General features: G+C 41.6%; 1 protein-coding gene across 2 annotated transcripts; it reads right to left on the bottom strand.

The window, feature by feature from the left end:
- Window positions 1-1067: 1067 nt before the first annotated feature.
- Window positions 1068-6445, bottom strand: LOC116698368 (homeobox protein engrailed-1-B). Of its 2 annotated transcripts, none has more exons than XM_032530288.1 (2): window positions 5599-6445; window positions 1068-2827 (listed from the first exon to the last, which is right to left on the bottom strand). In XM_032530288.1, exons 1-2 carry the CDS (start codon window positions 6146-6148, stop codon window positions 2505-2507), a joined length of 873 nt encoding a protein of 290 aa, XP_032386179.1. In that variant the 5' UTR covers window positions 6149-6445; the 3' UTR covers window positions 1068-2504. The 2 variants fall into 2 exon arrangements, with proteins under 2 accessions (XP_032386179.1, XP_032386180.1); XM_032530289.1 differs by having other exon boundaries at window positions 1068-2824.
- Between the last annotated feature and the right edge of the window lie 5608 nt (window positions 6446-12053).

The following is a 12053-nucleotide window of genomic DNA, read 5'->3' as shown; positions in this document are numbered from 1 at the left end:
CCATTACAATTAGTGCATGTATAAGTACAGAGCATGTGTGTGTGATTCAGGCCTGTGTGCAATAGCACACCATTATTATTATTAGCTGATTGAAGGGGATGATTGGCAGGGTCAAATAACCTTTGCAGTCATATTTTACTGTAATACATTTAAAAACATTATTTGTTTTTTTAGTGGTAAGTAGGCTATGAATTAATAGGAATGATTCTCGATAGGCTATATAATTGAGTTTCGATAAGCATCATGCGACAAGGCAAGTCAAAATATAACTTTATGTTATTATTAAAAAATTAAGAAAAAGGCAGCTTTTTGAATGTTTGTAATGTAAACTTTTCAATATAAAATTTGGGAGGTGCCTTGAGCTCACCTAGTAAGAGTGTTCGCCCCATGTAGGCTGGGTTTTGCAGTGGCCCGGATTCAAATCCGACCTGCCTTTGCTGCGTGTCATCCCCCATCTTCTTCCCCCCTTTCCTGTCTACCTACTGACACCAGTAAAGGAAAAAGCCCCCCCAAAAATTATATAAAATCTGTTTGGAAATACAGTCCTATGGCGGCCTGGTTTATTGTGTCCATGGTAACTTAATAAGGGTTTTAAAGTCATGGTGGGATTGCCGGCCGCTGACATGGCCTTGACCCTTGAGCCTTTCGAATGTCCCCCAAACACACACCAAGGAAGCCCCCCCCCTGCAGCTCCAACACCTCTACATTTTAGTTTCAGGCCTACAGAGGGCTGGCGGATGAAATGAGTGAACACAGAGACGGAGAGACAATTTCATGCTCTGCAACGCTTTGAACAGCGCTGATAGCGGCGTGTCTCGCAGTGTAAATTCACCTCCTTTCCAAAAACCTATGAATATGGATTCAGTTGTCCCACTCACTTGAACCAATGAGCTGCGGAACCCCCCCGCCACCCCCCACCCCATCACACACACACACACACCTGCATTCATTAATTGAATCCATTGTCACCCAACAGGCAAAAAAATGGGTCAGTGTGTTTCCGTGGACTTTTTTTTCTTTTTCCCATATAAAAAGTGTTTATTTGGAAACATGGTTTAAATGTACATCATATATGTCCCCTCGCTAACATATCTCAGACTGAGGGATGCTATTCGTCGGCGGGACAGCGGGCCTCGTGCAGCTTTACCTGCCGAAATAAAGGTGACACCAGAGCAGTCGACGCACAAAGGTACAGTATTATATTTCCCATCTGAACTGCAGCAATCATACAGTCACTTTCAGAGGGATAGTATACAAACACCACAGCGAAAAATCTCGCAATATGCTAGAAGATTCCCTTAAAGTAGCAGTACGCACACACTCTGAGTCCAAACGGAAGCAGTAGAGGGAAATGATAAATATGCCATTAGAGCTTATAAAGAATCAAATCACGAGCTTTTAGTAACACACAAACAGGAATGTATAGGAAAATGACAGATTTTTCTGTGTGTGTGTGTGTGTGTGTGTGTGTGTGTGTGTGTGTGTGTGTGTGAAGAATTTAAACGCTTCATTTGGTGGATTCCGACTATGTGTTTTTATATTTTACACAGCACCGTATTATTATAGACCATATGCTGTACGCAGGGTTTTAGAAATAATGTTTCCAAATCCTGCAAATTATTATTATTTTCTAAATATTTAGATTTTTCACGTTTTATTTGCCGTGGTAATTATTCATATTCATATTTTCTGTATGGTCGAAATGGTGACAGAATGCAGACTCCTTTATTTATTTAATGTAAATAAAAATGAAATGGAGATATTTTGCATTAAAAACAAATCTGGAACCAGCATCAACAATTCAGACTGCATATAGCCTATTTTTTTTAATTTCATAACATAAACTTGTTCAAATACCCAATTGAAAACAAAAAAACTCCATAAAGATAAGAACCTCAGTGTTCACAATGCCAAGGACCCGACATTGTGGTATTTGTATAATATTCCTGTAATAATCCCGGAGGCATTAACTGTGTGTTCTCGTGCTTAGAAGTGACTTTACGTAGGCTGTTCATCCCCTGTCTTCACTAGATTGTTTCTTTTTGGCACTGTCTGTGTGTGTAAAATGACTGTATCACAGTTCTTAGAAGTCAGCTGGGTGTAGAAAAACAATAACACAAAAGTCGAAGTGGTTTAAGTGGTGTTGGTAGCTGCTGGAGGGCCGGTGTGTGCAGCAGCAGCACCGTCCTGAACCACCGTCCTGGGCTTCTTACGGCCAAGGGGGGGGGGTCCATCTTACTCGGAGCTTAAGGGACACAGAAATACGTTACATGGTTTTCTCTTTAAATGTTTTTAAAAGTGTCCAGGCTCTGTTTCCAATAAAATCTTTGGTTTTGCAGTAGTGGGTTAGTCCAAGAGTCTGTCTTTCGAAGACGGAAATGACGAGGAGGAACTGCTGGCAAGAGAAGATCCGCTCAGCTCTACGTCCCCATCCTCATCATTAAATTAGAGATTATATATATTTACAATGTACAGAGTGTGTGTGTGCGGAGGAAAACGGCTCCTCAGTCGCTGTCCTCCTTGTCCTCCTGGATGGTGGTGGTGGAATGGTTGTACAGTCCCTGCGCCATCAGCTGCAGCGCCAACCCGTTTTTGAAGCCGCTGGCCTTTTTAATTTTAGCCCGCTTGTTCTGGAACCAGATTTTAATCTGGGACTCGTTTAGGTTGAGCTCCTGGGCCAGAGACTGCCGCCGCTGCTCCGTGATGTAGCGGTTCACCTGGAACTCCGTCTTCAGTCTCTGGAGCTGCTCGGCCGTGAAGGCCGTGCGCGGCCGCTTGTCCTCTTTGCCACTTTTCGACTTTTTCAGTTTCCGTGTCCTTGGGCCTGCAGTAAGGGCGAAAGGACAGGACAGCGGAAATATGAATATTCAGCGCATGTTGGACAATACTTTATCACAATCAAATAGATCAAAAATTAAGAACGGATTTGAACACCCCCCGCACACACACACACACATAGCCTACTCTTCTCTCTCTCTTCCCAACATATGAGACATTATTATTAGCATTATTAGGCCTAATAGTTATATTAGCCTATTATACAATTAACCATAATTAGTACAATAATAACAGCCCTGTTTACATACACTATAGCATCTCGGGTAGTTAATGGGCGTATAAATAATAATAATAATAATAATAATAATAATAATAATAATAATAATAATAATAATAATAATAATCCAAAAGGAATCTGTGTATTTTTAACTCTAATCCTCTGCACATTTCGCTGTGTAAAGATCAGATGTTCCATCAAACATCAGCAGACAGACAGAGAATAGAAACTCCAGCTGAGCATCAGTCCGTTAAGACACTACACACCACACACACACGCACGCACACACACACACACACACACACACACAACACACACACACACACACACACACACACACACACACACACACACACACAAAGCATACAATATCCTTTCCGCTAAACAATTATTGTGGTAATGTAGTCAAAGGCAAATAGCGTGTATGCCGTTTTAATAATGAACGCACCGATTGGAAAGAGGCTGAAGTGACGCAAACATTGCGCACACTTTTACTGCATTTTCTTAAAGACTTATTTGAAAAACTGAAGGTTAAAGACCAGACTGAACGACGATACATCCATGAATGCTATGAATAAATACACACTTATTGTGTAGAGAAATGATGCGCACACCGGCCCTCCAACAGTCCTTAAATTAAGATTATGTCTGACTGTTGGAATTAAACTCTTTAGGCCATTCGTTTATTTCACTTTGAGTGTGCTGTTTATTATTGCACATATCTTTATAATATAGTATCATATTTAGACTTCTTGTGCAAATTCACAAAATGCGTCTAAATAAAAGGAATGCGTCGTTTTCACAAAAATAATAACACAGGCCTACTTATCTGCTACAAGAAAGCCAGTTAATATAGGCTGTGTAAATGAAGGATTTTAAGGAGAAAGCCTTCATGTTCCCATGTGTTTTACACGGCTACATATAAGTTGTAGCCTATATATGTATTTTGGTGAAAGTGAAAGTGATTTTGGCGGCCGTCACACCCCAAACAAACAGCCCGTTAATGAATTCAAAATGTCTCCTGTAGCGTAGACTGGGGGCTGCTAGACATTATTTACCTTTAATTTCATTGTGTTTTATTCCGCCATGCTTTACTGACAGCAGCTCATAAAGTCCACGCAGAGGACAACATGTTACACACATATCACACAGGGGGAAATGACTTTATATTGAGAGAAAATGTCTGCTGTCGATCCGCTGACATCAAGTCCCTGAACCAAAACACGTGTCACACACACACACAACACACACACACACACACACACACAGCTGCTGTCATCTGTACAATCATAATCCTTTAGCATCCATGCTGGCCTAATGCTTATGGAAATGTAACAATACATATTGTGTCTCAAAGAGAGTGATGTTATTCAATAATTCAGACCACTGAATGACATGTTTGACTCAACTTGTAGGTTCATGTTACAAAATCTCAGCTGCATGTGTGTTTTTCTTCTCCATTTGAAACTTATAGCACAATATCTAATGCTTGTCTTTTTTTTGTTTCACATTATATTTCCAAATGTACAGATGTAGTTAGAAAAGAAAACAATTAACTGAGAAGGCGGAAAAAAAACATAATTTAATTCTATGAATGAATGAATTATTAAATGATAATGATGCGTTACAAATGTTAATCTGGTTTGTACGGGTGGAATCATAATGTCAAATACAAACGATTTCTTTTTTAGTTTGCATTGCATCCTGGTTGAAGGGGATGGAGCGTGCTATATTTAATATATAGCTAATCTAATATTATGCTAACCAACAAACGTCATTGGAAATTTTAATAATTAAAGGATTAAGACAGAAACCATTCTAGGAATTAAAAAGAAGGGTAAACTCTGACCTGACCACGTAAACATAATTATTATTATTAAACACTTTATTTAAAACTCCATACGTTTGGCTACATTTTCGAGAGTAGGCCTAGAATTAAGATGAATTTACATTTTAAATATAGTCTAATTCCTGAACATGCGTATCGGCCGATACGATCTGACACCAGTGTGTGATCTATTTTATTATGTTTTAACAACTGTATGGATGGGATATGATTTCTATCTTTGTTGTCGGTGTGGCTCAGGTTAAACTCTTTGTGAAACATGAACGCCACAGAACTTTCTTTTATCATCCAGTTTGACAGTCGGAAAAAGAACATAAATAAACTAGGCCTACTTTAACGTAAATTTCCTTTAAGGCTTTATTATGTGGTATCGGATCGGTGCATAAACTCCAGTACTTCCCGATACCAGCGTTTTATGCAGGATAGGAGGCGAACGGAACATCGGAACATCTCAATATATGAATAAAAATAAGATTGGGTCAGCTGAGTGTGTTCTTAAATCAAACGTTGTTTCCCGCTTTACATTATTTCAAAAAATCCCTTGATATCCTGACTAAAATGTAGGCTGGGATAAATGTGTCTTGGTGTTTCGTGTCAGAAAAGGATTAAAGTTAACAAAAGTGAAGTAGCCTAGAAGCCAATTGTTCCTGCATTATGAAACTACTGTTTGTTTTTTTTCATAAAACTATTGCCTTACCAGATGAGGGCCTGTCCGAGTACCGGGTGCAGTAGACCCAGGCAGGCCAGAGCAACGGCTGGCTCTCCGGTGTTGCCGCCCCGGTGCCGTTCAGCACCACCAGCGAGGGAGACGTGTTTTCCCCGGCCCCGCCGCCAGTTCTTTCCTCGGCTTTCATGCCGCTGCTCCCGGTCGAGGCGGCTGCGATTCCTCCGCCGCTGCTTTTACTCTTTTGGGGACTCACCAAAGAGGTAGAGGAGGCGGAGGACGAAGAGCTGTCACTGCTGCAATTGGAGTCCTGGCACGGCGTCCCGGGAAGACTCGGCCTGCTGACTACCGGGTGGACGCGTTCCCGGCCGGAGGTCTGCGCCCTCTCCCGCGGGCCCAGGCCGTGCTCCTTCTTGCAGCCGAAGTCCGGCCGCAAAATGTTGTCGATGAAAAAGTTGGTGGTTCTGTGGGCCTGCTGGGCAACCTGCAGAGGCAGTAGGGGCGGCGAGGGCAAGCTGGGAGAGGGGGAGACGCTCTCTCCCTCGCTGCTGTCTGTGCTGTTCAAGTCCCGCTCTTCCTCCATCGCTGCTTCTCTGAAGAACGTGGCTTCTCTTCTCTCAACCCACTTCCACTTTGTAGGCCTGTGTTTGTATCCAAAATATGACAACAGGAAAGCACTAAAACATAGTTATTTTCTCTCCGAAATATTTATCTGGTTGGTGTAATTATTCGCAAACTGTGGACATCCTGCCTGCGTAAAGGCGCTCCGGCGCGTCATGGTCGGTGACTTACTATAAGACTGGCTATGGTTGCTATTGCGCACTGCTCTTACACACCCAGAGCTTTACACCGCTGCATGACAGTCGGATCTTCACAAAGTCCTAACATCACATCAGCATGCGCACATACACACAAACTCACACACTCTCACATGAGTAACATCAGAAAGCGCAGCAGGCCAATCACCGACCGGGACACTTTAGGACTAGGGGTGACGACGTCCAATAATGGCAGGCCTCTCTGAGCAAAGAGGGGAGCTGTGGAGCAGTGAGCAGGCTTCACACAGAAACCAAACAAGAGATAATCACTGCTCCGCGCCTTCAGCCTTGTTACGCTGTATCTGTTACATCTTATACAGCTGAGGGAGAACAGGTGAAGAATAACATACACACACACACACACACACACACACACACACACACACACACACACACACACACGCACACACTTTGACCTGGACAGGCACTGTGGGATAGACGGACCTTGCGTGCGTAAAAACAAGATTTATACTTTCTTATTTTTTTATACATATATTTAGGAGGCTCTCCCTTCTATATTTTCATATATGAAATATATATATATATATATATACATATATATATATATATATTTAGATATATTTAGATATATTTAGATATTGATATATGCGTCCTTTGAACATGCCTGCACCTCCAGGTTTGATACACACCCCACCTCCGCTGCTTTCTCCCCCTTTCTGTACAGCCATTGTCAGACGGTATTGTCTTCCAGGACGAGTTCTAGAAAAGCGCGCTCTTATCTCTCCTTGAGAGAGAAGAGCTGCCGTCAGATAATTTATAGGTTTTAATTACGCTGTATTCCGCGTGATCAGCCGGACCTTCATCACCTGGCTGCGGGAGAAAATCGACTCAAAGCCTCTGTCATCGTCACCGAGCCAAACACTTCATCAAAGTGGGCCGATAGACTATTAAATGCAACATGATGGACAGGCGCGATGCAGAGGAGCGTTTTCAGGGTGTTAATAAGTCGCTGTGCAACCTGGGATACAGAGAAGACTGCGCGCAGGAACAACTTAATTGGTGTAAATCATATTGAGGGCTTTTTTGTTTTTTATTGTATTTTATTGTAGGCTATGTGAAGCCGGAGGCCTCACTGCGCCTCTAACACAATGAACGGACTAATACCTAGACATTTACCATCATTTAAAAAAATAAACAAGTCCTATGATATTCACTAATGAATCTAAGATTGTTATGTCACTATAATATTCCTTTGGAAATCATATCCAGAGACTATGTGATTATGCTACTACTGTGTAGCCTGTGTCTGTGTTCTGTGTGTCTCTTATTTACGTTTCACAAATTATCCATTAGTATGAGTTAGTGTTTATAGTGATATCTTTTTTTCTAATCACTTTGTTATTTATCAACAGCGTTATTATCATCAGTTAGTAGAGTCTATAAACAGGAAAAAAACATTTCCTCCCGCTGCTGGGTTCACTTCTAACAGCCGTTTTACGCAAAGCCATCATCAGATAGTGTTGCTGGGATTGTTCACCTTCCAGGTCACACACACACACACACACTCACACACACACACACACACACACACACACACACACACACACACACACACACACACACACACACACACACACACACACACACACACACACACACACACACACACACAGATGAGGCTGATAAGAGCTGTTTCTAGATAAAGACGCTTATGCAGACGCTGTCAGTCTGGGTGATACGCTACTGAGAGACTGTTTCCACAATTTTGAGCCGTTTATAGGCTACTAATTACGATTCAATTTTGCGATCACCTAGATACGGTCTAACAGTAGCAAAACATACGAATTACTGCATAAAAATGTCAATTATTCCGTCAAAATAAAGACAAACACAGCAGAGCGAGTTCAGGCTTTTTTGTTGCAGTATTGCGTCATATAGGCCTTTATAATTCGTTAAGACAGGCGCATTGATGCTATATACTGCTGCATTATTTCAAAATTAAAAAAAAGAAAAATATCAAATCGTTTTATAAGTAGGCCTAAAAATAACCTATATTCACAATGAATACGATCTACATAAATATGCCTATTATAAAATATGTTCTTAATAACAATAATAATTGTTATTAATAATAGCTTATTCACAGCTCTTCCATTACGGCGGAAAGCTTTAGTTCATTCTTTTCAAAACGTGTAATTACTAGGCCTATTACCCGCGACAAAATCCGAAACGATCCGTTGATAGTTGTTCACAAAATGTAAAAGTTGACCCTCTGCAAGAGCTTAGAGGCTTTAAGACAGACTGCTGCTGTCTGTAACATAGTGACTCGGAGTTTGGCTGTTAACAGGCCTATATGTTTGGTTAGACTAAAGAATTGACTCAAAAGATGGACTAAATTTAAGGACATATGGTGAGCGAGCTTGGATCAATAACTCACTTCCCTCCCCGTATGAACATGATATAATGTCTTTGTCGTGTGAACTGACACCAGAGGTAGAGACCTTCAGGAGTGTTAGAACAGGTTATTGGTGGAGTGTGTTCTCACAGCAATTCTGCTCTTTACTTCGCTGGTATGTCTTGGACAAAACGGCTGAAAATGAAATAGTAAAAAAAAAAAAAAATTAAAATTAAAATATACTGTATATTTCTGGATTTTTAGCTATAATTACAACATAAAGCTGAAAAATGTCCGGGAGATAAACTGGTCGCAAAAAAACAAAGAGTATTCTGAAAGGTGACGGACAGTAAGGAGTCCTCTTAAGGAGATGGTGCATCTGCTGAAATTAGACTCAGCTCCTCATCATTTTATTAGCACATAAGTGCTTCACAGTGCAGTGGGCACATAGAGAGAGAAAATTATATCTGAGAGACATCTAGTGGTCAATCAGAGTAGCACGTCTAAAATGAATCCCCCACCTGACTCCACTTCTCAATAACACAGAGCAGACAACACATCTAAAGTATGTTACTAACATACAGCTAAACAAATGTAATAAGCTAACAAAATAAGCACACTTAAACATAGGTTTGACATGTATAGGATAACCGAGTTATGCATATTAAAGTGTTGTCCATGTGATGAGTTGGGATCTTTTAGGTTCTTCGAAGCTGGTTCTTCTGGTTTATGGGCCTCTGACACTGTCTTGGAAGTTTCTTGTACAGCGAGAGAGGAATTTGTTGGAAGTAATGAAACAAAATAATGACAGGCTGCAAACTGAATCAAGGTTTGGTCTTTGGTGAAGTTTTAATTGTTTTCTGCAGAGAACAATCAAATGACAAGAAACGGTTTTCACAATGCACACATCAGCTACAAGACAGGGATAAGCGTCTGGCAGCAGTAATCAGTAATATCCTGCCCCCAGAGAAAAACATACCTTGTTTGGAAGACAGTCTAATCTTAGTATAACAATTAATCTTCCCGGGCAGACAAGTTGGAGCTGTTACGTCTTTTGAATCTTTTTTTTGTGTGTCAAAGTTCTTTGGTCGTTCTATCTGAGCTGGAAAAGAACAACTTATGTCTTTGGATAGGCTATGGTGACCTGCTATGATAACCATCGCTCTGGACAACTGTTTTGGTTAGACTTTGTGGCATTTGTCCTAACAGTCGTCTTCTCCTTCAGGGAGGACACACAGAGAGAGATTCAAAGGCTTCATACTGAACTTTCTCCAAAGTGAACAAAGAGGAAATCATTTTTCTTTATTAGTGGGATGATACAACAAATACCTAAAACAAGGAAAAAGAACACAGCAATCACTGGAATCACAATTTTCCCCATCCATGCCTTCCACTCCTCCCCAACTATCCAAGAGAAACAATCCCACCCAGAATCAGTTTGGGAGACATCTTGAGCTCTAAGGCATTGGTCACCTATCACAAGGCAAAGCCCCCTCCCGAGCTGCTAACAGTAAATCTAGACCCATCTGGTGTCAAAGTAGCATGTTACGCATAGCTTTCAGGACTGGAGGAAAATCACTGAACACTGAAACCATGATGGCAGTTAGATTTTCTAGACTTTCATGTCTCATGTTATCAATATTAGGTGCGTTATTAACTATGCCCCACCCCTGAAGAAAAAGAGAAAATTGCTACCGGTACTTTCGGAGTAAGGCGAAAGAACCCATTTATTTGGGTCAACTCTGTTCAGGGTTAGCAATACTGCGGGTGAAGAGGTGTTTACTTTATGTACCGTTAATCCATGTGTCAAGTTAGTGTGGTCAACGGGAATCCTTTTCCTCCGCTGGTATGCCAAATAGCCATATCCCATTATGGGCACAAAGCTTCCCCCTTTGGGTCGTGTATCATGTCCATCACAGGCATTTAGCATGTGTAAATTTCTACCTCCCCACAGAGAGACTTGTCATCTCCACACTAGAAATAATCGCATGGTTGTAACAGGAAGGTGGTTGATGTATTAGCTACTACCGTGAAGTTTGTTGTCCTAAGGTTATTGTTTTGTTTATATTTCTTGTACTCTGGTTTCCAATACTGTCTAGGGAAGAAAGGTGAAGAGCGCGCTACACGTTTTACCCCTTTATGCAATGAGTGAAAACTGTCAGTGTGTGTGTACGGTGCATCAGTAGTGACATTAAGGGAAAAAGAAGTGGTGTTAGAATAAATGATAGTGTCAAGTTTAGCTCTATCAACCAAAATGCAACCCCCACAAACACAGTCAGGAAACAGAGAACAAGGATCCATTTTGACCCCACCAATCTTAGAGGTGGATACCATGTCTGCCCTTTCCTGTGTCCGTCCAGTGCTGAAGAGGTGTGTCATCACAGCAAGCCTGCTATGTGCTTTTCAGGAAAGTGCTGTGTGTGTGTGTGTGTAGGTGTTTGAGCGGTGCTTTACCGTACTGTAAATCAGGTTGTTGTTCTTCTGGTGTTGTAGGAGTCTCGTCCACTAGCATGTGACATACCGTAGGACAGTGAGTCCTTACCACTGTCTTGTTTCTGGTCTGTGTGTGTGTGTGTGTGTGTGTGTGTGTGTGTAGAGGGTGTGTGTGACGCAACCACAATCACTGTTACCAACATGTAGATGACACAGAATGCCGTCTGTCAGGTCACGGACTTCCAGGTTTGTGGCGAACCTGGCTTCTCTTCTGGTGCCGGAACCTTCTTGCAGTGTGATGTGTTGACCCATGTGGCCCGCTCAGCAACCTTTACTGCTGTGTGGGTGAACAGAAGGATCTGGAGCGGACCTTGACAGCGTTGGGACTGCCAATTCTTTCTTCTGAAGTTCCTTACGACCACAAAATCTCCCGGCTCCAGCGTGTGGAGTGGTCCTTCAGCTGTTTGGGACAGGGCTGCAGCAACCTGAATTCTTATGGCAGAGAGAGCAGAAGACAGTGATGCATGATATGCTATGATATATATGACATGCCCGCACAGAGCTGTGGAGAAAAGTGGTGCTTTAGAATCATTGAGATTAGTGTGTACGCACATCATGGGGGTTGAAAACCTTGAAAACAACTCTACCAGAAAGTGCAAAGACTAACAGTCGTCTTTTCCTTCAAGGAGAACACACAAAGAGAGATTCAAAAGTCATACACCCTGAAAAGCATTGTGAACAATTGTATGAATGATCAACACATGCATATTATAGAAGGATATATGAAAACATGCTTAAAAGTAATTTTCCCATTACAGTCACGCAACAATTGAAGACCGGAAGAACGTCTCTGAGTGGGGATATGCCTCTTCCGGTTAGCT

Source organism: Etheostoma spectabile, chromosome 11 (assembly GCF_008692095.1).
Source record: "Etheostoma spectabile isolate EspeVRDwgs_2016 chromosome 11, UIUC_Espe_1.0, whole genome shotgun sequence".
NCBI lineage: Eukaryota > Metazoa > Chordata > Actinopteri > Perciformes > Percidae > Etheostoma > Etheostoma spectabile.
The sequence above is the reverse complement of the archived record's forward strand: the minus strand, read 5'-3'. Positions and strand labels throughout refer to the sequence as shown.